This window comes from Streptopelia decaocto, assembly GCF_964273445.1.
Source record: "Streptopelia decaocto genome assembly, chromosome: 22".
NCBI classification, from domain to species: domain Eukaryota; kingdom Metazoa; phylum Chordata; class Aves; order Columbiformes; family Columbidae; genus Streptopelia; species Streptopelia decaocto.
In genome coordinates, this window is record NC_138677.1 from 6,392,754 (window position 1) to 6,418,169 (window position 25,416).

At 52.6% G+C, this 25,416-nt stretch overlaps 1 protein-coding gene across 2 annotated transcripts in view; it reads right to left on the reverse strand.

The window, feature by feature from the left end:
* The window catches only part of TANC2 (tetratricopeptide repeat, ankyrin repeat and coiled-coil containing 2), a 120,529-nt gene that overhangs the window by 47,306 nt on the left and 47,807 nt on the right, over nt 1-25,416 (reverse strand). For both annotated transcript variants that reach the window (XM_082070867.1, XM_082070866.1), the window contains exons 6-9: nt 23,425-23,535; nt 11,358-11,506; nt 6,411-6,573; nt 442-705 (exon numbers count right to left, since the gene is read on the reverse strand). In XM_082070867.1, coding sequence (XP_081926993.1) covers nt 442-705; nt 6,411-6,573; nt 11,358-11,506; nt 23,425-23,535 — 687 coding nt within the window. The remainder of the gene's footprint in view (nt 1-441; nt 706-6,410; nt 6,574-11,357; nt 11,507-23,424; nt 23,536-25,416) is intronic.

Sequence of the window (25,416 nt, forward strand, 5' to 3'; positions counted from 1 at the left end):
TGTGTGTGGTCTAAATGACACAAGACTTCAGGTTTCGTTTCACGGGTAATGGGAATGGAATGCGCCCCTCACTGTACACACGAAATGCAAACTCTGCTACGAAATGTGTGTCCGCTCCAAACCCTGAGCGCTCGCTCCAACACCAAACACATTCCGATGATCAGCACGAAAAGCGCTGAAGCACATCAAATGAATTATGGTGCGTATTGCTGAAATAACCAGGAGACATCAGAACCACCTCTCCCCACAGCAATTTTCCATTGAGAAGCAGTAAGTCAAAGGAAAAGCCACATTCTTGTCACGCTTAGTGATGAGGACTGCAGAAAGGAGATCTCCCTTCAGATAACGAGAAGATGAAAAGGGCCGTGAGGTGCAGGTTCCGCGCTGGCCTTTAACCTTCATCTGCCCCAAAGGCAAACCCTATGGTTCTTTATTTCTTACCTGCCACGGAGTTTGGCCGCGGCATCAGGTAGAGAGGGATGGACTGCACGGACTGGGACAGGACGCCCTCCAGGTTCCGCTCCGGGATCTTGTTGAGGCTGTAGGTCGACGCCGTCATGTTCTCGTCCACGCGGTACAGACACGAGTCCATGCTGGACTTCTGGGACTGCCAAGGCTTCAGGTTTCCTCCCGACCCGAGGTCTTTGCCGCTCTCCCCTCCGTATTTGGCGCGTTCCACGTTTTCTGAGTAGCTGGTCAGAGTGGCTGAAGGAAGGAATGATAAACAAGGTGAGTAAGGGGCAGGAACGGTTCGCACACGGGCTGCTGCGCTGCGCGGAGCCACAGCCAAAACGCTGCTCATCACGTTTTCCACGTTCCTATAAATCAGAGACTATGGAATTTAGTTTAATGATACTGTCTCTGCTTCCTACTTCTAAAGAACACTTAGGCTACAATGTTTTGGCTCATATTGTTAAAAGCCATTTGTAATTATAAAGAGTATTAAAAATTATGTGCAGCATTGTGTTTGAACACACAATTCCAGAAAGAGCGGAAATGAGGCAGAAAAGCCGTTAGCAGGGCTGCTCCTGGTGTTCATCCGCGTGGTCGTTACCGCCCTTCGGGGACGTTTGCGGTCGATGACCCTGAAGGGTCTGACACCGAAACCCCCACCTGATGGGAACAACCCGGATTAGCGGGACCAGAGCCCGAACCCAACACCCCGTCACACTGACAACAGGTTTTTACGAAGCTTTTGCTGTAATCCACACATTTCCCTTATGTTACTTCATTTCACGGATGGGGATCGTTGCTATATTGACTTTCCCACTGGGGAACGACAACACTACGCTGATCACTCCGGCAACATCTCCCCGCTGGAGTTTTCCCTCTGGACCCCAAGGCAGCTCCCCCCGGCTGGAACTCCCTCGGGCTCCGACTTCCCTTTCATCTCCACGTGCTCGTTCAAGGCATAACGGGAGCTCTGAGGCACTGGGAGAAGGTCCCAGCGCCCACACCAGCTCATCCCGGTGTCAAACCCGCAGGGCCCAAACTCAGGGATGAGAAAGAAGGAAAAAGAAGGGGAATTAAAAAAAAAGAGATGGCAACAGAACCTTGTAGCAGAACATGGAGGTTGGAACTTGATGATCTTTAAAAGTCCCTTACGCCCCAAACCATCCTATATTTCTACGATTTTTAAACCTGAGGACACCAAATCAACCAAACGCTTGAAAAAATGCAACCTCTTAACACTCTAAACACTCTAACACTCTAAATTCTTGGTCTAAATTCGGGCAAGATGAACTGCTGACCTCCAGCCCATCAAAGAGCAGGAATTTCTGCCTGAAGGCAGATCTTTGAGCCCCGCGTCTCCACGGATGATGGGGCACGTCGAGCTGGGGTCCAGAGAGGCCGGAGAGAACGTGCGGCTGCGTGAAGCTCCTTCCGCCGCTACCAGGCAGACAGCGCGGCCCCGGTGCAACGGCAACGCAGGACGGCCCCGCTCACCGAGCACGGCGTGTCGGACAGACGGACAGCGGGGGCGTCGCTGCCGCGCGGGGACACGGACATTGCTGCAGGGAACGGAGACGGGGACAGCCAGGGACGTTACGCGTGGAAACCTGAGCGTCGCGCAGCAACATCTGAGGTTCTCTATAGCACTGTGCTAATGCCATATGCATATAAATATAGATGTATGCATATATTTATAAATATATATCTATCTCCAGTCTCAGCTGGCACAGTCTCACGCTGTTTGATAGGAACACAGATGGAATTTGAGGCATCTACAACCTCTGCGTGCTGGAAAACGCATTAACAAATAAAACCAGGGTAATAAAGCCCCTGCGGGTTCCGCGAGGATGTGCCGCGAGATCTCACCGGTGCTGCGGCACGGCCGCCCGGCCCTGCGGCTCCGCAACACGGGGCCTTGGCGCTGGGACCGTCACCGGCCTGTCCTCCCGCGAGATCCCAGCAGCGCTGCGGCACGGCCCCCGGCCCTGCGGCTCCGCAACACGGGGCCTTGGCGCTGGGACCGTCAGCGGCCCGGCCTCCCGGGGCACAGATCGGCCTGGACACATCGCCCTCCGCGCTCACCCTCCAGAGGACAAAGCGCTCTTCTCTGGTCATCGTTTCATACAGACCACCAGCTGTAGCGTTAATTACACGTAACCATGAATGCCTCGAGTAGGAAATATGATCTGGTTGCTTTAAAGATATAACGGCAGCAAAGCTGATTTGAAATTAGGTACTAAAAACACTGGTGCAAACTGCAATTTGACCTCGTGTCACTCGTCCCCAGCAACACCCGACAACACGACTTGCGCTGTCGCATAGAGACGGCCCAGCTAACGCGCACGGGTCGGCACGGAGCAAACCACGTTTTCTACCCCGGTCTACACAAGCCTTTCATGGGCTCAGCCGAAGGAGCCACCCAATACAACCGTGTGGCCCGGGGAGCCCGGCGGCCAAAGGAAAAGTTTGGCGGGTGGAAAACGCGAAGGCAAAGGTGCCTGGGAAGGCGGCAGCCGCGGGCACGCACCAACTCCATCGGTCCTGAAACGGGATTGAAAATGACCAGATTTAAATTAAAAAGCAGAAGAAGGCAGGTGTGGGGGTGTGCACGGGGCAGTTATTTGTGTACTCGATATTGAGTTTCTGGGCAAGCTGGGATCACTGTGAAGCTTTTTGTAACCTGGAAGGTTAAAATCTCGCTGCTCCCAAAATAAAAGCTGAGAGCCCATCTAATCTCATGCCATCGACAGCTCAAAACTTCAACAAAGCGTCACTTATCACAGCACCCAGAACAACACCGGGGAGCTGGCAGCACCGGGTTCTCCTCCAGCTCTTCTGACGGGTCTCTGCACTCTATTCTTTCCATTTTTCACTTCATTTGTTTTCCACCTACCGGGCTGGATCACAGACCAAAGCGAATTCCACAGTTCGGGTCTAACGCTGGTTCTGTGCCGCGTCCTTTGCCTTTAAACACTCTTTTTCCTCCTTTTCCCCCCGGTAACGTAACAAACACCTGTAGCTGACGCATTATCTATCCAGTATTTAACAGCCAGATTTGGGGTAGAATCCAACCCTCGATGCCTCAAACTGGTGTGTCAGGACTTACAGGCCTTGTACATCATCTCCTTTTTCACCCCCAAGCCCTCACTCCCACCACCCGCAATACGCAGATGCATTAGGGAACAAAAGCTCGTTGTTCACCAATATTACACACTGCTCATGGAGCTTCTCCTGTGGGCAATGAGGCCAAATGGAAGCTGGCTGGATTTGAAAAGAAAAGATCTGTAATTCTTCAAGATCTGATTCATTATTCACGGAGCAGTTGGTAATACTGATGAGGATGTCAGAATTCAAATGCTTTAGCTGCAAGATCACAAAAATATTTAAGCAGAGTTAAATTTATCTCGCTGTGCCTTTGGAGCGGCTCTTTGTTCCCTTCCCAGAGCAGTTCAACGTGCAAACAAATGGATCTTGTTTTACTGTCAGCAGCATCTACTTTGCTCTAGAGGAATTTATTAACCAACCTATTTTTAACCCACAAACACATGAATCTGGAGAAAGCAGCAACTTGATAAAAGCTCCGAGTAAAAAAAGGGCAAAAAGCAGAATATGACAAAAGGCACAGGCCGGGGATCCCCAGGTCCCCTTGCTCTTCATGGGAAAAGTCCACAAAACGAAGGGAAGGCGACTGGTCCATCGGGTATCAGAGCTCGTCCCAACCACCGTGCCCTCGATACCCTGGGGACGCTGCTGCTAAACGGCCAAGTGCTGCTCGGACACCACGAGCACTCTGGGAAACCAGCAAAACCCCATTTTCCGGTTTATTTTGCAGGTTTGCGTACGACAGATCGCTGGACGTTTTCTTGCATCCCGCTGCATCCATCAGCAAACCCGGGCGGTTCCTGGCGGGCCGCGGAGCGCGAGCTCCCCGCAGCGCGGGGCTCCCTGCCCGGCCGCCCTGCAGCAGCGGCTTTTGAACACGAACAGTTGGCTGATTTTACACAGTCAGAGCCAAACAAACCCTGGAAGCTCTTCAGAGGCTGGAGCCGGGTCGGGGTTTCCAGCAGCCGCTGGTTTACAGCCCGAGGATTCAGTGTCTGACCTGCTCCGTCTCCCCGGTTCAACTCCTCTCTCCTCTTCCCCATTTCTTTTTCTTTTACGCAGAAAAGTGTCTGAATTTGAAGAGCTGGACCTTGTGCTGTTTTTCGCAGGCTGAGCTTCCCTTTACCGCAGAGGATCTACGATTTCTCAACGAGTGATGCATTTACCAAAGTGATCAGCAAGCACGAAACAGTCCTTGTGCTGGGCAGATTAGGGACCCGACACGCCTGCTCTCTGCTAATTGAACTTACATAAGAGGTGGCACAAGGGGACAGGAATAGCTCCGAGAGGACAAGGCAAAAATAAAAAAGCTACAGTTAAAATTTGGGCTTTACATCCAGACTAGAACATCAAAGCCCCGGCTCTGTGCACCTCAATGCACTGAAGCTCCTCATGCAGTTAATTCGGAGTCTAAAGAGCCACACTCTGATTTAACTTCGACAAATGAACGCTGTGTTTAGCAATATCGATACGTAAAATGAGCTTCACACGTATAAAACCACTATATGCTAAGCAAGAACATATGGAGAAAGCAATTATGCATGAAGGATCAACTTCCCACCTTGATTAACTGTTTTCTGTCCTTTGGTAATTGTCAAATATTGTACAAATAGCACATTAACCTCTGGGACACGTGTCCAAGGCTCTGTGGTTTTAAAACATGAACCTGAGGAGCGATTGGCCGTTGCGGAGCTGGAGGTGGCGACCGCTGCAGCTCAGGATGACGGGGGATCCAGAGGCCCTCCCACATCCATCAGTCTGTCAAGATGAACAACAAAGGCATTGGAGCTGCCTATTCTAAAAATACACCTTCTTGGAGCTAATGAGCCAATAATTCCAATCACTTATTAGGGAGCAGCAGGAGGGACCATGACTCAGGAAACTTAAAATACCGAGGGAAATGTTTACTCTTTTTCTACACATAAAAATAGAATTAAAGTATGTGAGTAGTTCTGACAAATCTCCAAGAGTTACTCTTTTGAGGTATCACACGAAGCTGCTCAAAACATTGTTTTACCTGTGACAAATGGAAGATGGTTCTTTAGGGACTTGGCTGTGTTGGGTTGATGGTTGGACTCAAGGATGAAGAGAGAGAAGAAGAGAGAGAGAAGAGAGAGAACAGAGAGAAGAAAGAGAAGAGAGGAGAAAAAGAAGAAGAAAGAAGGAGGAGAAACCATTTCAGTTGGAAGAGCCTCTCAAGCTCGTGGAGTCCAACCATAACCTGCCCCTGTCCCTGCCCCCTGTCCTGAGAACCTCATGTCCGTCTGTCCAGCCCTCCAGGGCTGGTGACTCCAGCACTGCCCCGGGCAGCCTGTTCAATGCCCCACAGCCCTTCCCAGGAGGAATTTTTTCCTAATATCCAATCTAAAAGGTGTTTTAGATTGGTCTTTTCCAACCCAAATGATCCTATGATTCTATGGAGGGATCCAATTCACCTTGGTCACCGCACTATTAACGTGAATAACACAAAACCATCCCGTTAGTTAGCAAACACGTGTATACAATCTAAAATAAGATTCATTAAACCAATGCATTTGATGATGAGCGAGGAGGAGAAGGAAGAAGGAGAAGGAAGGAGGAGAAGGAAGGAGGAGAAGGAGAAGGAGAAGGAAGGAGGAGAAGGAGAAGGAAGGAGGAGAAGGAGAAGGAAGGAGGAGAAGGAGAAGGAAGGAGGAGAAGGAAGGAGGAGAAGGAAGGAGGAGAAGGAAGGAGGAGAAGGAAGGAGGAGAAGGAGAAGGAAGGAGGAGAAGGAGAAGGAAGGAGGAGAAGGAAGGAGGAGGAAGGAGGAGAAGGAAGGAGGAGGAAGGAGGAGAAGGAAGGAGGAGAAGGAAGGAGGAGAAGGAGCAGGAGCTCACCGATGATGCCGCTGTCCCTGCTCTCCAGCGTGGAGGTGGGGCTGGTGACGGCGCCGCCGGCGGCGGCGGGCGGCAGCGTGGAGCAGGGGCTGCTGGCGGGCGGCGAGGCCGTGCTGCTGGTCAGCGTGGAGCAGGGGCTGATGCGCTGCGTCACGGCCGAGCTCTGCAAAACACCAACGACAGCGCTCACCGCGGGAAACGCGCCTCTGGAGCCGGGGGGCTCGCTGCGCCTGGGACGCCCAGAGCCACTCGGCGTTGGAAGCGGAAGCGGCCGTGCACCCTGCGGATAACGCGAGGAACCGGGGCTGTCTGCTGCCTCGTTCCTTACCGATTCCAGCTTCCACGATAAATAGGAAACGGAAAATACAACTAAAGTGGTATTTACTGAAAGCCTGATTCCATACTTTCTTATGAATTCAAATAATGTTAAACTGAAAACTTTCAAAAAAGCACAAATAAGCAGAGATTTGGATGCAGTGATGTGAACTCGGTGCCTCTGTTGGAGCAGAGATGTCCAGGTGGTGAGCGACCTCACCTTCACCTACGGCAAAGGCATCGGATCCCAAAATCCTCCCGAGAGCTCTGGGTCTGTCTGCTCAGGAACCTCCGCGGGCTGCAGTTTTCTATCTGGCGCTGTAAATGTTTCCTCCACTCAAGGAAAACAACAGCGGTTTTACACCCTCGCAAAGAGGAAGCTCCAAACCCTTATCTAGATACGAGACAGCCCTTCCCCACCCCGATGTGCTTTCCCCACCCTGATGTGCTTTCCCCACCCAATTACAACACGTTTGACATCGAATTCTTTTTCTTAAGCTGAAAAAAACTGCCCGGGACAGAGTTCTGTAAGTAGAACACGTGAAGATTCACTGGTTCCTACATTAGAAGGCAGATCCCATGTGTAGCTACTGGACAAAGATCTAATTTGTCCAAGGTAACCCAAGGGGGCTTGTAAAACCCTGACTCGAGCATAACCATCCCGGTGCTGGAGCAAATGGGAGCCCCCCCTGCGCCCCACACCTCTGCTTCCATACCGGCGTCTTTAATTAATTACAGAGGTAAAATTCAGTGCAAGAGCGGCACACTCATCCTCTCCAGCCAATAACACCATTGTTTCATTAAATGCCAAAAGTGATCTTCTTGTAAGTTCTTTATTTGCAGCGTTATCAATGCGGCTCCTTAAGAACAAGCTACTTGCAATGGGGAATTACTAATAACACGGTGTATCACCCGGCATTGATTGACATGTTTTATTTGTGTATTGATATAGAAAAATGTTCCTCTGTGCAAGGTTTAAATATAACTTTCCACTGACAGACCGTTCTGTATTATCAGCGCTGCTGTTTCATGCGCCACATTTTCTCTGAGCTCTGAGAGACGAAGCTGCTCTGCCACAGCCCATTGTCCTTTGTGCTCCTCGGCAGCCGCGACAGCTAGAAACTGGTTTCCCAAACGGAGGAGAAAAAGGATTTGTTCTTCGCGATCTCTCGTTCCGGAAAGAGTGATTAAGGAGACAGCCCACAGAACACGCAACTCCACAGCAATCTGGATTAGAGAATATGTCCTTTGACATATTCAAAACAAGGCGGCTGAGTGAAAGGCAACGGGCCCAAGGCAGCACGGGCAGTTTCAGTGGAAACACTGCACTCCCAGCTCCGCTCCAGCTCCAGCACCGGAGACACCGCGATGGCTGGAGGAGGAGAAGCTGATGGAAAAGGTGCGTTCGGCCTGGACAAGAGACGCTCAAACAGCATCCAGGGCAGTGACAGCCCTGCACTGTCTGCTGGGGCTGGAGAGCCACACGAGAACCGCTCTGACCCACTGACCCCCCTTCTCACCCACCCCAGGTGCCATTGGCTTCCTGGCCACAAGGGCCCAGTGCTGGCTCATGCTCACCCTGCTGTCCCCAGGACCCCCAGGTCTCTTTCCCCTACGCTGCTCTCTAATAGGTCATTCCCCAACTTACACTGGAACCTGGGGCTGTTCCTGCCCAGATTCAAGACTCTACACTTGCCCTTGTTCTATTTCATTCCATTTTTCCCTGCCCAGCTCTCCGGCCTGTCCAGGTCTTGATGACCGTGCTCCTCTCCAGATTTTCTATGAGGCAGAAGCAAGAAGTCCTTCCCAATGGGAGTCGTCAGGCCGTCCAGAGCCCCCCCGTTCTCCCCATGGGGAGACCCTGGAAACAAGCCCTGGGCACGGCGGCTCCGGGCTGAGCTCTGAGCGGGATGAGGCTCCGCAGAGGCTCCGAGGCCCCGGGCTGAGCTCTGAGCGGGATGAGGCTCCACGGAGGCTCTGCGGCTCCGGGCTGAGCTCTGAGCGGGATGAGGTGCCACGGAGGCTCCGAGGCCCCGGGCTGAGCTCTGAGCGGGATGAGGCTCCGCGGAGGCTCCGCGGCTCCGGGCTGAGCTCTGAGCGGGACGAGGTGCCATGGAGGCTCTGCGGCTCCGGGCTGAGCTCTGAGCGGGATGAGGTGCCATGGAGGCTCCGCGGCCCCGGGCTGAGCTCTGAGCGGGACGAGGCTCCGCGGAGGCTCCGCGGCCCCGGGCTGAGCTCTGAGCGGGATGAGGCTCCGCGGAGGCTCCGCGGCCCCGGGCTGAGCTCTGAGCGGGATGAGGTGCTGCAGAGGCTCTGCGGCTCCGGGCTGAGCTCTGAGCGGGATGAGGCTCCGCGGAGGCTCCGCGGCTCCGGCAGGCGCTGGCAGCACGGGCTGCTCACAAAGACAGACAAAAATTAACTGGGTAATTGAGGAAGTGGCCGCTCTTTATCTTCGCCAGCGCGTGAACAGCATTCAAAGGCCACCGAAAACCTTCTCATGCAGAAATTAGCACAGGGCCCAAGATATCCATCTATTTTAGAGGACAACTCTCTGCTGTTTCTCTTTAGATTTTTCTTTTATTTATTCTCCAAAGACATCTTTTGCTTTGGAGAAAAGATGGGATTTTAATTTTTGTCAAAAGGCAACAACAAAAGGAACCATTTATAGCAGGCAGCTCTGCTTGGCTTTGAAGCACTCAGTTCAAACAGGTGGCTGTTAAAAGCCCATTTTCTAGCACAATGTATATACTAAGGTACGTTTCAAATCCACCACAACTCAGCTAAAAACTTGAATGAAAGCTTTAAAAGCTTAATGAATGTGTTAAAGGCAAAAACTTTACAAAACCTCAATTCTTGGCTCTCTACTTCAGGCCATGTGGCAGATGACAACCCCCTTGGCTCAGTGCTTGTCCCGTTCCACCAGGCCCTGCCCAAAACTCGGTCCCATCTCTCTTTCAAGGCTGGAAAGGTGCGCTAAGGTCCCCCCGGAGCTCCTCCCTGCAGCCCAGCCCAGCCCAGCCTGTCCCAGCGGAGCTGCTCTGTGTTTGAGGAATTCGGGACCTTAGGTCAGCTCCTCTGAACTATCTGCGCTGAGCGCCCGGTGACTCGTGCTGAGTCACACGATGGCTCCGTGAAGAGGAGACAATGACAGGCGGGTTCTGAGCTTCCTGCTCTCCTGGGCTGTCCATCTGTCAAGCAAAACCAAAACAAACCAAGTGCCTCCCAGTTTCGTTTGGGAAGTGGGTGCATTGGCCAGTTTGAGGGAAGGAGGAAGAAATTCAGGCAGGTCGCAGAAAATCTACATCATGTCCCTGAGCTTTTTGCACTTTTGCCTCTCAGACCACCGGAGGGGATGTGACAAACTCCAGCACAATCAAGGTTATATGAGCTGCTTTCCACATCTGTTCTCAGGCGTGAAATCACCTTGTTCGACAAACAGGAGCTAAAACTGTGACTATGTGTAAAATCAGGCTATTAGTACTCACCTCCCCCTCCCGGAGAAACCCTGAGCCTTTATGTAACACGGCACTTTGGAAATATTGCACGGATGATGCCATCAAGCACAGATTATTTTGGTCACTATAATCTGATTAGAAGCGCTGCCCACTCCCGACAACACTCGCAGCAGCGCAAAACCAACAGAAGCTGTTTCACGGGGCGGCAGCTGATCCCGAACCACGTCCTGCTGCGCTCTAACGATGATTCACCGCTTAACGAGGAGATACAACCTTCTACCTCATAACAATCATTTTGCTGTTATGAGACACTTGGCTGCCGTATAATTAGCAAATAACCGCTCTCTCACACAGAATCCCAGAGTGTCAGGGGTTGAAGGGCCCTGGAAAGCTCATCCAGTGCAATCCCCCCATGGAGCAGGAACACCCAGCTGAGGTTACACAGGAAGGTGTCCAGGGGTTGGAATGTCTGCAGAGAAGGAGACTCCACAACCCCCTGGGCAGCCTGGGCCAGGCTCTGCCACCCTCACCAGGAACAAGTTTCTTCTCAAATTTCAGTGGAACCTCTTGTGTTCCAGTTTGAACCCACTGCCCCTTGTCCTGTCACTGGTTGTCACCCAGAAGAGCCTGGCTCCATCCTCCTGACACTCCCCCTTTCCATATTGATCCCCAGGAATGAGTCCCCCCTCAGTGTCCTCTTGTCCAGCTCCAGAGCCCCAGCTCCCTCAGCCTTTCCTCACACGGGAGATGCTCCACTCCCTGCAGCATCTTGGTGGCTGCGCTGGACTCTCTCCAGCAGTTCCCTGTCCTGCTGGAACTGAGGGGCCACAACTGGACACGAGATTCCAGGTGTGGTCTCCCCAGGGCAGAGCAGAGGGGCAGGAGAACCTCTCTGACCTACTGACCACCCCCTTCTAACCCACCCCAGGTACCATTGGCTTCCTGGCCACAAGGGCCCAGTGCTGGCTCATGGTCACCCTGCTGTCCCCAGGACCCCCAGGTCCCTTTCCCCTACGCTGCTCTCTAATAGGTCATTCCCCAACGTACACTGGAACCTGGGGCTGTTCCTGCCCAGACACAAGACTCTGCACTTGCCCTTGTTCTGTCTCACTGAACTCCCGCGGTGTGTGGATGATGACCGCGCGGTTGTGGCTGTCGGAGGGTTTTGGGGCGGTACCTGGTTCTCGTCCTGCACCTCCATGCTGAACTGCGGCCCTGGCTGAACCTCCGTGACTTTCTCTCCCAGGAGGAAGCCCAGGCGAGTCATGAGTGTATTCGCTGCCTCATCGACGGAGGGCGGGGGCCCCAGCTCCTGCTCAGCGTCACCTGCACAGCACAGAAGGAAAACACATTCAGACAGGAGCCGTTCACCTTGGCTACTGCTCAGCGATTTGGACCAACACAACACCGCTGCCATGCTCTGGCTTTCAGGTTATTCGTGTTATTCTAGTTTAATGTTGCTTGCTGGTCATTCATTTGAAGTCGTGCATCGCTCCAGCTGTCAATATGGGTCATAAAAGCAGTTATGAATGTAACGAATTATTAAGAAGTTAAAAAAAATTAAAATACTAAATTATATTGTCCAGATCCTGGTGTATGTTATCAGTACAGTTCTTCTAACTCATCATGCGATCCCAAAGAGAGGAGATGCCCTCGACTGTCCCCTCCTAACTGTGGTGTGGTACTATGTTTGATTTCGAGACAGACCCCTCAGCTGAAGAGCTGCTCGAATCCATAACTAATAAAGAGCCAGTGCTGAACGCTTCGCTGTGATGGAGACATGGAAGACAAGCAAAAATGGTCTTGAAAAGGGTTGCTAAGATTTACAGTTATGACACTGCACTTAATGAGGACTATGATTATAAAGAAAAGGTACAAAAGAGTTACAACAACCACATACAACTACCCCCGGCTGTCATTTCTCTTCTCATTGCTTGTTATATTCTCTGCACCTCCCATGGATGCAAACACACCCGCAGCAGCAGAACCAGCGGCAACCAGCACATATCTCCAGGCCAAAGCAGAGGGAGCGCTCGCTCTCTCCCCTCGCACAGAAACCACCCTCGAGTTACCGTATCTGCAGAGGAGCCGAGGGGCACCTGCGCTCAGCACCGGGACGCGGAGCAGCCGCCCGCGCTGCCCAGCGGGTCAATGGCAGCGCACGGGGCACCAGAGCCACGAGCACCTTCCACCGCCACTGCTGCTCCGGCCGCGCTCACGGTGACGCAGCCCGTGGCCCCAAAAATAAGACAGGGTCTTATACAATTTTTGCTCCAAAAGATGCTTACTTCTTTACATGTATAGCTGCCTGGACACTATTTAAATTGAATTTTTAAATGAAATGTACTATTTTTGGAGTAGGGCTTATGTTTCGAGAACCCTCAAAAATCCTGAAAAATCATGCTAGGGCTTATTTTCGGGGTCTTATTTTCAGGGAAACAGGATAGAAGCGCACCCTGGAAAAGGCCACACGTGGGTCCCCGTGTTTCCCTATCTTCTGAATTTTATAACAAAGATTTGTGGAGGTTTTGACTCAGCATCACGAAGGCGAGTGGGGTTCTGAAAGTCAAGTTCTTCCCTGCTCAGCAGGACTATTAAAGCCTGAAGGTCAAGTTCTTTCCGCGTTATGCTGAAGCAACACTGTGTTTCATGCAGTTGTCGGAGACTAATTAGGATTTGAAATTAGACCAGAGTTAATTATTCATCTGATAATGTACAATCTGGAAAGGAGCCGATCTCCATCCCCCAGCGCTGTGCTGGCTCGGGGTGCTCCAGCACTCAGCCCGAAGCCACAGCCAAAACAGGTTCCCTTCAATATTGTTTTCTGATCACTGTAACCGAAAGGCACAAATCACAAAATCTGGGATACGTAAAGAGCAGCTGCTTCCAGAAATTCCCACTGAAACTCCGGATGTACGTCTCACGGAAGCTCAGAGCGATTTCTTGGTGTCTCACCTGTACTACTGCAAATGAAAAACCCCCAAGCACCTCACACACAACCGCGTCCGCACCCGCGAGCAGCATCAGCGCCGGGACGGGCTGCGGGCGCCCTCACCGGCACTGCCGCCAGGAAACCATCGTACGCTCTGCTGACAGAGCCGTCTAAGTCACTGCACCCTCTCGTGCTGCGGGAGACAACGCTGGTGTGAACAGGACAGACTTAAGACAGACACAAATTTAGATGGATGGCCCCATTTTCTGAGCTGCTGACCATCCACGGTCAACCTGGGGGCACCTACTGGCTCCGGGAGTCAGATCCGGAGCAGACACCTTTAGTTACATGAAAACTATATAGACACTTATTTCCGAGGCTATTTTTTTAAAAGTAGACTTTCAGAATTGATGCTAGATACCCATATCTAAGATACGGCTCCGTTAATAACTCTTTAAAGTTTATTAAGCATTCGGTTCAGCATTAGGAACTGCTCCTAAATCAAGCGGAACAACCTGCCCCTTGGAGGCTTAACCTCGCCCTTAAACTTCCCCTCAGGCATCTCCAAGAGCCACAAAGGTGTTTCTCACCTGTAGAGTAAATACAATTATGGGCTCATCGCAGGTCACTCTGTAGGAGCATCGAAGATAAAGAGGATAATAACTGTTGGATGTGCCAACAGCCCTGATTCACCTGCGAGATGCTGCTCACGGCCAAGGTACCGACAGCTCCAGGAACATCGCATTTAGCACAGAACTATCAATTCTTTTATTATAACGAGCTTTCAAAGGACAGATAACTGCAGCCTAACGCTATTGCGCTGGACTATTCCCTCGCTTGGTTTTAGGTCTCTAGAAGAAAGCGCAGTCATTTAATCAAGTGTCAAACGAGACAGAGCGGCTCCGGGATGCGTGTGAAAGGGCATTACGGACAGAAGCTGTAACTTGCCTTCCAAAGCTGGCAGGAAGATCCCATATTTTCTGAGTTCAATGAAAGGGCACACATTTTCACTTTTCCCCCTATCCAGCTGCTGCCGCTGCCGAATCTTCCACACACGCCAGCGCGTTCGGCACCCCCGGCCCACCGGGAACCCCGAGCACAGAGCTGATGCAAGAACCCGCCCGAGATACGTTTGGGTATCTCGACATTACGGCTGCAACCAACCACAGCAGCTCAAACTACAGTCAGATACATGAAACACACCAGCAAGCAGCGCCAAACCGCCCGGCTCTGCACACGCACCAGCGGATCCCAGCGATCCCAGCGCGCTGGAGTTTGCTGTGCTCAATGTCCAAACCCGGAGTTGGCGTTTCGAAAGCAGAAGAGACTGAGCGGATGTTTGCACCAGTCCAAGGACTCCCATCGCAGATAAGCCCGCAGAGCACAGGCACGCTCAGTGAACTGCTTATTTCTAATGACATAAATTCCATTACTGCATGATTCCATGTCATAAATGAATTCATATATATAAAAGAATCCCGTGAAGCTGAGACAGCGTGTTCACACCACCAGGTGCAAAAGGACCGGGTGTGATCTTAATGCAACCGCGAACTGAAATATCCACGGGTAACGCGGTATTGAGCGGGAACTCCAGCACCCCCAGTACTCACACGGCCTTCCGTACAACTGCTGCAGGCGATTCTGGAAGCGACCAGGCATATAATGGAGAACTTTCCAGGCTTTCTGGCCACCCCGGCAGCCGGACAGAGTTGTCGTGTTTGGACCCACAGTAATGACTTTTCAAGCGATTAGGAGGTCAAAGAACTAGTGACATAAATGTCGCAAATTCCGCCGTATAAACGGACTGTGTTGCAGGAGGTTACGAGCAAACCCACCTCCTTTCTTCAGCGGCCACGGGCAGCCGCGCTGCCCACCAGAACGGCACAGGCAGGACGGGGGGAGCAAATACCGATGGTCAAACCAAATGACAGCGAGGGAGCGACGCTCGGGCTGGGTGAGAATAAAGAGGCGCTTGTGCTGCGGTGCGAGGAGGCCGAGGAAGTCAAGGCAACTGATGGGGAGCAGGAGCAATGGCGTGCTCGCATATTTTCACCTATGAGGAGCTCTCCATAGCATCACTGAAGTTCCAGTGCTTTTTGCACAGGACAAAAAAGGGAAAACAAAGCATCCATTGGCCTCACGTATGCGTTAAGACACGGAAACCGGGCTTAGAAGAAAACGGAGCGGTTTTCTACAGACGCAACTGCCTCTCTGTCTGCTGTTCGAGCTGGTGGAATGAGTATTGAGGGTTTGTCTCCCTAAAGAGTCCAAACAAAATCATAGTATCTCAAAATATTACAGGAAAAAAGTAAGCGGAGTGACTGAGCCCTCCTCTAGACTGCAACGGATTGGGGAATGAACAGCTGCGCCAGAAGGAAAAGGGAAGGCAAATGGGCACAATCACGGCAAAGACCCCGGCGACCATCATTTGGTCTCTTCTTGCCTCAGCATCCCGGTATTTCCACTTAGGACAGGCATAAACCTAAGGCAAAGACTAACCTCAGATTAAACTGAGCCTAAAGAACCCCTACAGAAATCAATAGCTCCAGGACTGAGGTGGAAGACTGAAGAATTACCACCCGATGAGCAACAGCTGAAATGATTTCCAGACTAATTGGATGGGTCACGTCCTCCCCAAAGCGGAGTTATCGAAGGGTCTTTTCTCCCAAAGAAATTAAGCTCTGGGGACAGTGACTTGGTTTGGGCTCCAATTTATAACTGTAAGGTGCAAGCGCAGAGCGGAGCTCCCTCATGAAGACATGGAGACACACCAGTGTGTTCAGCGCCAAACGCACCGCTGGGAGTTCAAAAGGCACATTTCACCTCTTCTGTCAGCAGTAAATCCAGACCCTGGAGCTGGAGAAACGGCTGAAGAATTGGGCAGGACGACTCTGGCAGCAGATGCCTTTGATGACCCAGGATAATAAATAGTCCAAAAGAAGTTAAGCAGAAGGCGAGCACGGAGACAGATTTGTTACCTGTTACCTGCAGGGCAGCTTCTCCAGATGAATGATTTCTTGGTCTGAGACAGGATACTTTGTACCTTCGCAAAATACGTTAGGCTAGAGATCAATCAATGTCCTGTTATCTAAGCCAGAACTGAATTTGCTTTAGACTGAAATTCTAAGTTATCTGTCCCCAGTCCAGTGAGTCTGGGGAATGATACGGTGACTCATATTTCATTATGAGCCGTGTCTGTGTCCCATCCCTAATGGGTAATTTTGTTTTACGGATCCATTAGGCCCCAGAGGAGGGCAGGACAGTGGAGGAGTTTGCCTGGTTGATGAGGACTGGACACCATAAATCCATGGGTCCGGATGGGATGCACCCGCGGGTGCTGAGGGAGCTGGCTGAGGTCACTGCTGGACCGCTCTCCATCATCTTTGCCGAGTCTTGGGAAACGGGAGAGGTGCCTGAGGACTGGAGGACAGCAAATGGCACTGCAGGCTTCAAAAAGGGCAGGAAGGAGGACCTGGGGAACTCTAGACCGGTCACCCTCACCTCCATCCCTGGGAAACTGATGGAACAGGATGGATGGATGATGGCAGAGCGGTGGACGTGATCTCCCTGGGCTTGAGTGAGGCATTGACACCGTCTGCACAGCATCCTCACAGCTGAACTGAGGGAGTGCGGCTGGATGAGCGGGGAGTGAGGTGACTGCGAACTGGCTGAAGGGAAGAAGCCAGAGAGTCGTGGGCAATGGGCAGAGTCAGCTGAGGCCTGGACCCAGTGCAGAGCCTCAGGGGGCAGTGCTGGGGCCGGGATTGTTCAATATATTCATCAATGATCTGGACGAGCGAATAGAGGGACTATCAGCAAGTTTGCTGATGACACGGATGAGCAGCCAAAGGTGCTGAACTGTGGGAAGTTCTGCTGCTCAAGATCTGACGTGAACTGCGCTCCAGGGCCCATCTGGGCCATGTGTCTTGGCAGCAACAAAAACACTTTCAAGTTGGGCAGTTTTCCACAGCAGCAGAATTTGGATCATTTGAAGCCTCTTCCCTCCTTCCCCGCTCCCCCAAGTCGATGGACAAAACTCCAACGTGGGTTGTAAAGGGAAGTTGCTCGCTAATAGATCACATCAGGGAACTTCAGGAACACGACGTGATCTGAAATGACTCAGCAGTTAAGGCACGTGGAATTCCCGCTATCTTCAGTTCTTCTCCCGAGCACCTCCCGTTTGACAGAAAGGTTCAATAAACACTAAACTGTAAATCCAGACACCTGCAGTTTGCAGCAAACCCAACTACACCTAACGGCAAGTGGTTTGTGGCCAATCCCAACCAGAGAGACACTTCCCAAAGTCTAAGAACACCCTCACGGAAGCAGAATTTCAGATTACGGTGCAGGTTTTCTTGTTTTACTTTCAAGGGTTAAGTTTGGACAGCTGACGCAGGAATTCATTCCAAAGCTGTTTCCACCCCTCGATAGAGCAGAAGGAACCAGCACTGACCAAGAGAAGCGGGAGCAAGTCAATCGCTTCCATAGCAACCAACGTACCGACTGCCATGACTCGTCTGCAATTAGGGCCGGTCACAACGATTTCCCATTCCCTTCAGGTCAGTGGGCTTGACAACGCCACAAGATCCTGCAGTCAGAGCGTCCGTCAGGCCGCGGCCGGTCTGATTGCTCCTCTGCCTCCCTCCCCGTTCACCCCGTCCGCGTGACGGAGGCTGGACAGGGTCCTGCTGGCTGAACTCGGCCGGGGTTTTGTGGGGTTGTTTTTGGCTCATTGCCTATATTTTCACCCTGAAAACTCAGAGTGCGATGCTGTTCCGCGCATTCCCCGTCAAAGGGCGTTTTTAACACCTGAGGAATGTTTTGTTGTGTTTAAGTGAAGCGTGTGGTTTGTGTAAAATGAAAAATACATGTTGTACATGACGAGAAGAAAGAAGCGGCAGCGAGCACATGTCAAGCTCAACGATTCTCTAACCAAAGAACAAGGAAAAGGAGCGATCAGCTGAACGTAAAGGATGCTGTGACGGTACGGCCGTCCACAGGGGCACCAAACTCGATTAGGGGTGGAAACAGACGCCTGCCAGCCTAACGCAGAACGAGCAGCATCCCCTGACCAGACACTTCAGATTTGTGCCCCAACATTTCTGAAGAAGAATTTAATCAAATTAAAGATAACGTCATAACGCACTTAGCCTTTGAAACGGAACGACGAGGTCACAAATCACGCAAAATGCAACTGCATACGCTGGTCTAAGACAAAAGGCGATCACCTGAAAGCGCCATCCATCTCAGGCTGCTGCCAGGAGGTCTCCTGAGCACTCACAGTCAAAATATGTTTCAGCTACCACGCTACAAGTGAAAAGCGGTTCAGAGAAAGACGCTCTGGTGACACAGAACTGAGCGGAACCCAGAAGCCGGGACAGGCCTCGCTACACGCGCAGCGTCGCCGGGCCCGAGGAGTGAGCTGTGACGGACTTGGAGAAATACAGATCACACATTAAACTGTGCATCCCCAGAACATTACAGAACACGTTTAACAGCCGGAGAGCAGAGGTCTGAAGGTCAACTCCTGCTCTTCCACGTTATCGCACCAGAACAGCGATCATGGCCATGGCGTCTCAGTTGGGTTCTGGTTGGACTCGATGATCCTCAGGGTCTGTTCCAACCAAAATGATTCTACGACTCTATCCCAGGTTGTCCCGCTGTCCTACAAAGGCTGACAAGAAGGAAGATGCAAATGTCTCCACCAACCAGCATCTGCAGGAAAAGGGACAGGGGAGGATGGATCCAGCCCCTTTGAGAATTTCGTTGTGAAGCCACCGCCACGTCAAGGAACGCGCGATAACTGCCCTGGCACACGCACCGCAAGGGCAAAACCTTATCAACCCCCCTGGCACACGCACCGCAAGGGCAAACCTTATCAACCTCCCTGGCACACGCACCGCAAGGGCAAACCTGATCAACCTCCCTGGCACACACACCGCAAGGGCAAACCTGATCAACCTCCCTGGCACACACACCGCAAGGGCAAACCTGATCAACCCCCCTGGCACACACACCGCAAGGGCAAACCTGATCAACTCCCCTGGCACACGCACAAGGGCAAACCTGATCAACTCCCCTGGCACACACACCGCAAGGGCAAACCTGATCAACCTCCCTGGCACACACACCGCAAGGGCAAACCTGATCAACTCCCCTGGCACACGCACCGCAAGGGCAAACCTGATCAACCTCCCTGGCACACGCACCGCAAGGGCAAACCTGATCAACCCCCCTGGCACACGCACAAGGGCAAACCTGATCAACCTCCCTGGCACACGCACCGCAAGGGCAAACCTGATCAACCCCCCTGGCACACGCACCGCAAGGGCAAACCTGATCAACCCCCCTGGCACACACACAAGGGCAAACCTGATCAACCTCCCTGCCACACGCACAAGGGCAAACCTGATCAACCCCCCTGGCACACACACAAGGGCAAACCTGATCAACCCCCCTGGCACACGCACAAGGGCAAACGTGATCAACCCCCCTGGCACACGCACAAGGGCAAACCTGATCAACCCCCCTGGCACACGCACAAGGGCAAACCTGATCAACCCCCCTGGCACACGCACCGCAAGGGCAAACCTGATCAACCCCCCTGGCACACGCACAAGGGCAAACCTGATCAACCCCCCTGGCACACGCACAAGGGCAAACCTGATCAACCCCCCTGGCACACGCACCTCAAGGGCAAACCTGATCAACCCCCCTGGCACACGCACAAGGGCAAACCTGATCAACCTCCCTGGCACACGCACCGCAAGGGCAAACCTGATCAACCCCCCTGGCACACGCACAAGGGCAGAACCTGATCAACCTCCCTGGCACACGCACCGCAAGGGCAAACCTGATCAACCCCCCTGGCACACGCACCGCAAGGGCAAACCTGATCAACCCCCCTGGCACACGCACAAGGGCAAACCTGATCAACCTCCCTGGCACACGCACAAGGGCAAACCTGATCAACCCCCCTGCCACACACACAAGGGCAAACCTTATCAACCCCCCTGGCACACGCACCGCAAGGGCAAACCTGATCAACCCCCCTGCCACACGCACCGCAAGGGCAAACCTGATCAACCTCCCTGGCACACGCACAAGGGCAAACCTGATCAACCCCCCTGGCACACGCACAAGGGCAAACGTGATCAACTCGCAACGGCCACTGCAGCCACAAAACCTTCCACAGAAATGGAACTCGGACAGAAAGGGCTTTCTCAAAGTCACAAACAACATCGTTGTCAGCATCTTAGACGCAACAACTACAAAACACGGGCCAATTTCTGCTTTCTCTTAAACAGATTCATCTCACAGAATGGAACGGCCTTTTTAGCAAAACAAACAATGGTTTAAAAAATACCTATCAATCCCAAAGCTTTACTGTGCTCTTCCTACCAGAACTTCCCTCAAACCGCTCACCCGTCTCTCCTTTCCGCCCGCTCAGTGTCGCGTGGGCTCACCCGGCGAGACGTCCCCGCGGTACGGAGCTGGGTGCTCAGGAGCCCCGTCCCGAGCGCGCTCAGCGCTGCCCGGAGCCTTGGAACACGTGGTTGAGCGAAACTTCATCTCCAGGCACCTCAAACTGAAATAATCATTTCTATAGGCAGAGCAGATAATGCTCTCTCCTCATTGCTATTTAGTGTTTTAAACTGTGTTTAAGTGTATAATTAATTATATTACTTGTATGGGATCGCTTTACAAACCGCTCCACCTCCACTCTATTGCAAGGCTCTAATATAGCTTCAGCCTTATTTGTAATTCTTTCAGCTCGTATCATCATTCCCGGAGACACCGGGGATCCTCCGCTGCGTGTCACCATCCTCCGCAGGACGCGCACGCTTACAAGAGGGTCACAACAAGCCTAAGAGCGAGGAAAGGAGCTGCACTGCCTTGGAAAACCGCCTGCAGCGCCTGCAGGAGCTGCCGCAGCCTGGAGCGGGACCCGGATCCTCTTCGTCCACCACCAGGAGATGGGTGTCACACCCAGGCTCAAAGCCCGTGGGTCCCTATGGGCTGTCCAGATCTTTTCTTCTGGACCAGATGGTCTCCAGAGGTCCCTTCCAACACGGCCGTCCTGTGATTCTTCACACAAGGGTCCCTCTCCACCACCAGCCTTCTCCAGCGTCTCATCTCCTGAGCTCCTTCAGCTCAGCAAAACCCCCGTGTTATCACCGTTTTCACAGCAAAGCCATCAATCCAGGCAGGTGGAGCTGCCCTGGCACCCACGGTTCATCAACCTGAGACCCCAGAGCTGAAGCTTCTACCTTTACTCCACTTGGAGTAAAGAACCTTTATTCCCTTCCTCAACAATTCTTCATGTCTCTCCAATGCCGCTTCGAGGCAGGAGGAAGCTCCGCTTCTCCTCTCTCATGCCTCCGCTACCAGCAGGAGAAGGAAAGCAGAACGCAAATAAGAGAATAAGCTGCAGCGTGCTGTGGATCCCGCTGTCCGAGCGCAGCCCTGGCCGGCACGGCCGCCCTTCCACACGCCGCACGGGACACCGCAACGAGGATGAACTGCAGCGTGCTGTGGATCCCGCTGTCCGAGCGCAGCCCTGGCCGGCACGGCCGCCCTTCCACACGCCGCACGGGACACCGCAACGAGGAACTGCTGCTTTTAAGCCCAATTTACAATTCAATTCTAATTCTCTGTGGATGCAGTCATAAGAAGTTTATAATTATTAACAATTACAAACATGACAGGAGAAGCTATTTAGTGAGAAGAAGAAAGGGCTGCAACAGCAGAATTGTAATTCCTGATGGCTGAGAAAGAAGGAGCGCTGTGCACAGCACCCGCGGCCTCGGAGGCGCTTCCAGGCACGGGCACTGCCCGTTGGCTTCACCTTCTCTGAGACAACTCCTCTTTCAAACACAACACGCTAAAGAAAAGCCCACATTCAAAACCTGGACAACATTCAATCAATTCCTCCAATTGCAAGTGCCCTACGAGCTCACCATGTACAGAAACAACCCCCTGATCTCAGAGGATCAGTTATGAATACGACCTTTCCAAAGGTAGCCGTGCATTTAAGAGGAAGACGTCACTTATTTACACGTCACTTCAAAACACTTGACATCCTTTTACCCCGTGCAAGACCCACGCAGAACACAAGGCCCTTTGATTCATAAACCAGGGAAAGCCCAGGGAGAAAAGCTGCAGAATTTAGCGAAAAAAGCACTGAAACGCTGCTGCTTCCAGGCGGCGCCGGCTGCAGGTCCCAAGCTCCCGCCGCCCCGGCCGCAGGTCCCGGCTGCAGGTCCCGAGCTCCCGCCGCCCCGGCCGCAGGTCCCGGCTGCAGGTCCCGAGCTCCCGCCACCCTGGCCGCAGGTCCCGGCTGCAGGTCCCGCAGCTCCCGCAGCTCCCGCCACCCCGGCCGCAGGTCCCGGCTGCAGGTCCCGCAGCTCCCGCCGCAGGTCCCGGCTGCAGGCCCCGCAGCTCCCGCCGCCCCGGCCGCAGGTCCCGGCTGCAGGTCCCGCAGCTCCCGCCGCAGGTCCCGGCTGCAGGTCCCGCAGCTCCCGCCGCCCCGGCCGCAGGTCCCGGCTGCAGGTCCCGCAGCTCCCGCCGCCCCGGCCGCAGGTCCCGGCTGCAGGTCCCACAGCTCCCGCAGCTCCCGCCGCCCCGGCCGCAGGTCCCGGCTGCAGGTCCCACAGCTCCCGCAGCTCCCGCCGCCCCGGCCGCAGGTCCCGGCTGCAGGTCCCGCAGCTCCCGCAGGTCCCGCCGCCCCGGCCGCAGGTCCCACAGCCCCGGGTCGGCACATCTGGGTTTGGAAGAATAGGGAAAGGATGCGGAGCTGGGGGGATGCGGGTCTATAGAGACTGAAGGATGTTCACACATCGCATGAGGGATTTACCCACAGCCCGAGCAATCCACACACACGGGGTTAAGCCAGGGAGGGACAGGACCCACTCCTATTGATGTTTCAGCAAGGCAAGATGTTTACTTTTCAGAACAATTACTACAAATTCGAAGCTATTGTTAATTCAGAAAATATACATATATTCTTGGATGCGGGTAAACAAGATCCTCTAGTTTTGTGCTAGTTGATATTTCTGAAATACGGCTTCATTCCAGCCTTTCAGGATGAACAATTAAAGTTCAAGCAGTATGTTTAGGGGCTCGTTTTCATCTTCTCTAAACTACTCGGAGGGGAGAGCAGCACGAGGCCGGTCCGGAACACACACACAACTGCAGTAACACACGCACGATTAGAACTAACAGTCCCAGTCACTGAAGCTCGCTGGAGGCTCCGCTGGAGCCGAGACAAAGGCGCGGTCCCGGAGCGGGGCGGCCGCGCCGCAGCACTCACCGGGGCAGAACGCGTCCACGTCCAGCTGCGGCGCCGCGGGCAGCGTCGGGGAGCCCAGCTCGGCCTCGGGGATGCGGGGGCTCTCCACAAACTTCGCTTTCCTCAGAGGGGCTGCGGAGAAGGGGAGAGAGAGCGGGGTCATGAGCACGGGCAGGAGCCGCAGCAGATGGAAGCACTTAACGAAACGACACTGTCAGACTCATATCAGGTTACCCCGGAGAAAAAACTTATCTGCATTCTTTACAAAGGAGATGGCTCTTGTTAGAGCTCCAAAGCGAACAGTCTTACTTTCAAGTGCACGAGCACTGAGGCACATTCCTGATACTCTTAAACGCTTCCTTGTTTTTCTACTTTATTAAATAAATTTTTTATAGGAAGCAAATGGGCCTGGATTCAGTGAACACAGAAAAGCGAAGATCACAGAGACATGCAGAGCCCATTGGTGTTAAGATACTTAACTATAAATATCTAAACGGAACACACAAATTCTGCATTCGGTAATTGTTTCCTTTGAACGGCAAAGCTCAATTTCAAACCATTCCCAACGTCTGACCCAACAGATCTGGTGCTGAACAGGAGAGATCGGAGCAGAGCTGCCCAAGACAAGGCACCAGCACCCCGCTCTTATCCTGCAAAGCCCACAAAGATTCCAGAGGCTTAAATAAAGAGGGAAAAGGTAAAACTGTCGTAACACGCAGCGTTGACTCCCGGTGCTGGAAACAGGATTTTCCATGGGGTTTAGCAGCCGGAATTCTAACAGCCACGAAGTATCGTGCAGCAGTTGTTTGCCATCAAACAATCACTAAAACACTTTTATTCATCAAAGTTTTTCACCAGATATTCGTGCCAGACCAGAGAAATAGGACTAGTGAATACGTTATACGGAGAGATTATTATATTACATTTCCAAGTTCAGCTCGCGTGCCCGTTCCAGTGAAAGGCTAATTTGAAAAGCCGCTGTCGCGGGTCAGCGTGTTTCATCCGCAGCGTAACAGCCTCCATTTACATAATTTATATTTATAGCTCCCTGTCCTGTAAATTAAATCCGGGGTGTGAGAGCAAAGATGGAAGGACGGTTGTTCCCACGCGTCTCCCGCGATAGAAGCTCAACAGGTGAAGCGACGGCCTGGGGGCAGCGCCCGAGCGCGGTGCCCGGAGCCGCCAGAGGGACCAGGGCTGCGGATGAGGAACCGGAAAGACCACGAACAACGAGCTCAGCCGGGACACGAACCCCGGCGACTTCTAAAGGGGGGCGGGGAAAACAGAGAGAAAGGTTGAGGGGGGTTTGCCAATGGAAAGCCCTTGTGAGGCTGGATTTAGGCAAAGAACCAGAGCTGATCTGATGAGGGAATGAAGGTGCCAGGCTACAGTTTTGCATAAGAAGATCCTGGATGAACACTGGATGTATTTACAGCGCGGTCCCCTCTGGAATCTATAGAGGCCGGTGTAACGTGAGCCAGCAAGAGGCGATAAGGGAGATAATGGACCCCGAACCCCCTTCACGTGCAGCTCAACTCAGACACAACCCGATGTTAATACACACAACCCGATGTTAATACACACGACCTGTGCAGAAACCCCCCCAAAAACCCCTACACATGCCCACACAAGCACCCTCAGCTTGCAAATGGGCCAAGACCACTGAAAAAATTATTCACAGTAACGATCCTGTGCCAGATATTGATGTAATGAAAATGAGTAAATATTGAGAAATTACTACTATGGCATAAAAACTGTTGAGAAGAATAATTCCGCGCGGGCCCAGGAAGAGCCACAGAACACAAACTGCTCTGCTGTTGAGTCTTTTTTCTCATGAAATGAAGCTGCAAAACTTTAACAAAAGCCAAAGTTTAAGGGGCTGTTTCAATTCACTCAGAAATCATTCTCTGTAGTCATATACACGTTAAATAGGAAACTGGACATGCTAATTGGAAAATAATCACAGAACCCCAGAGTGTCAGGGGTTGGAGGGCCCTGGAAAGCTCACCCAGT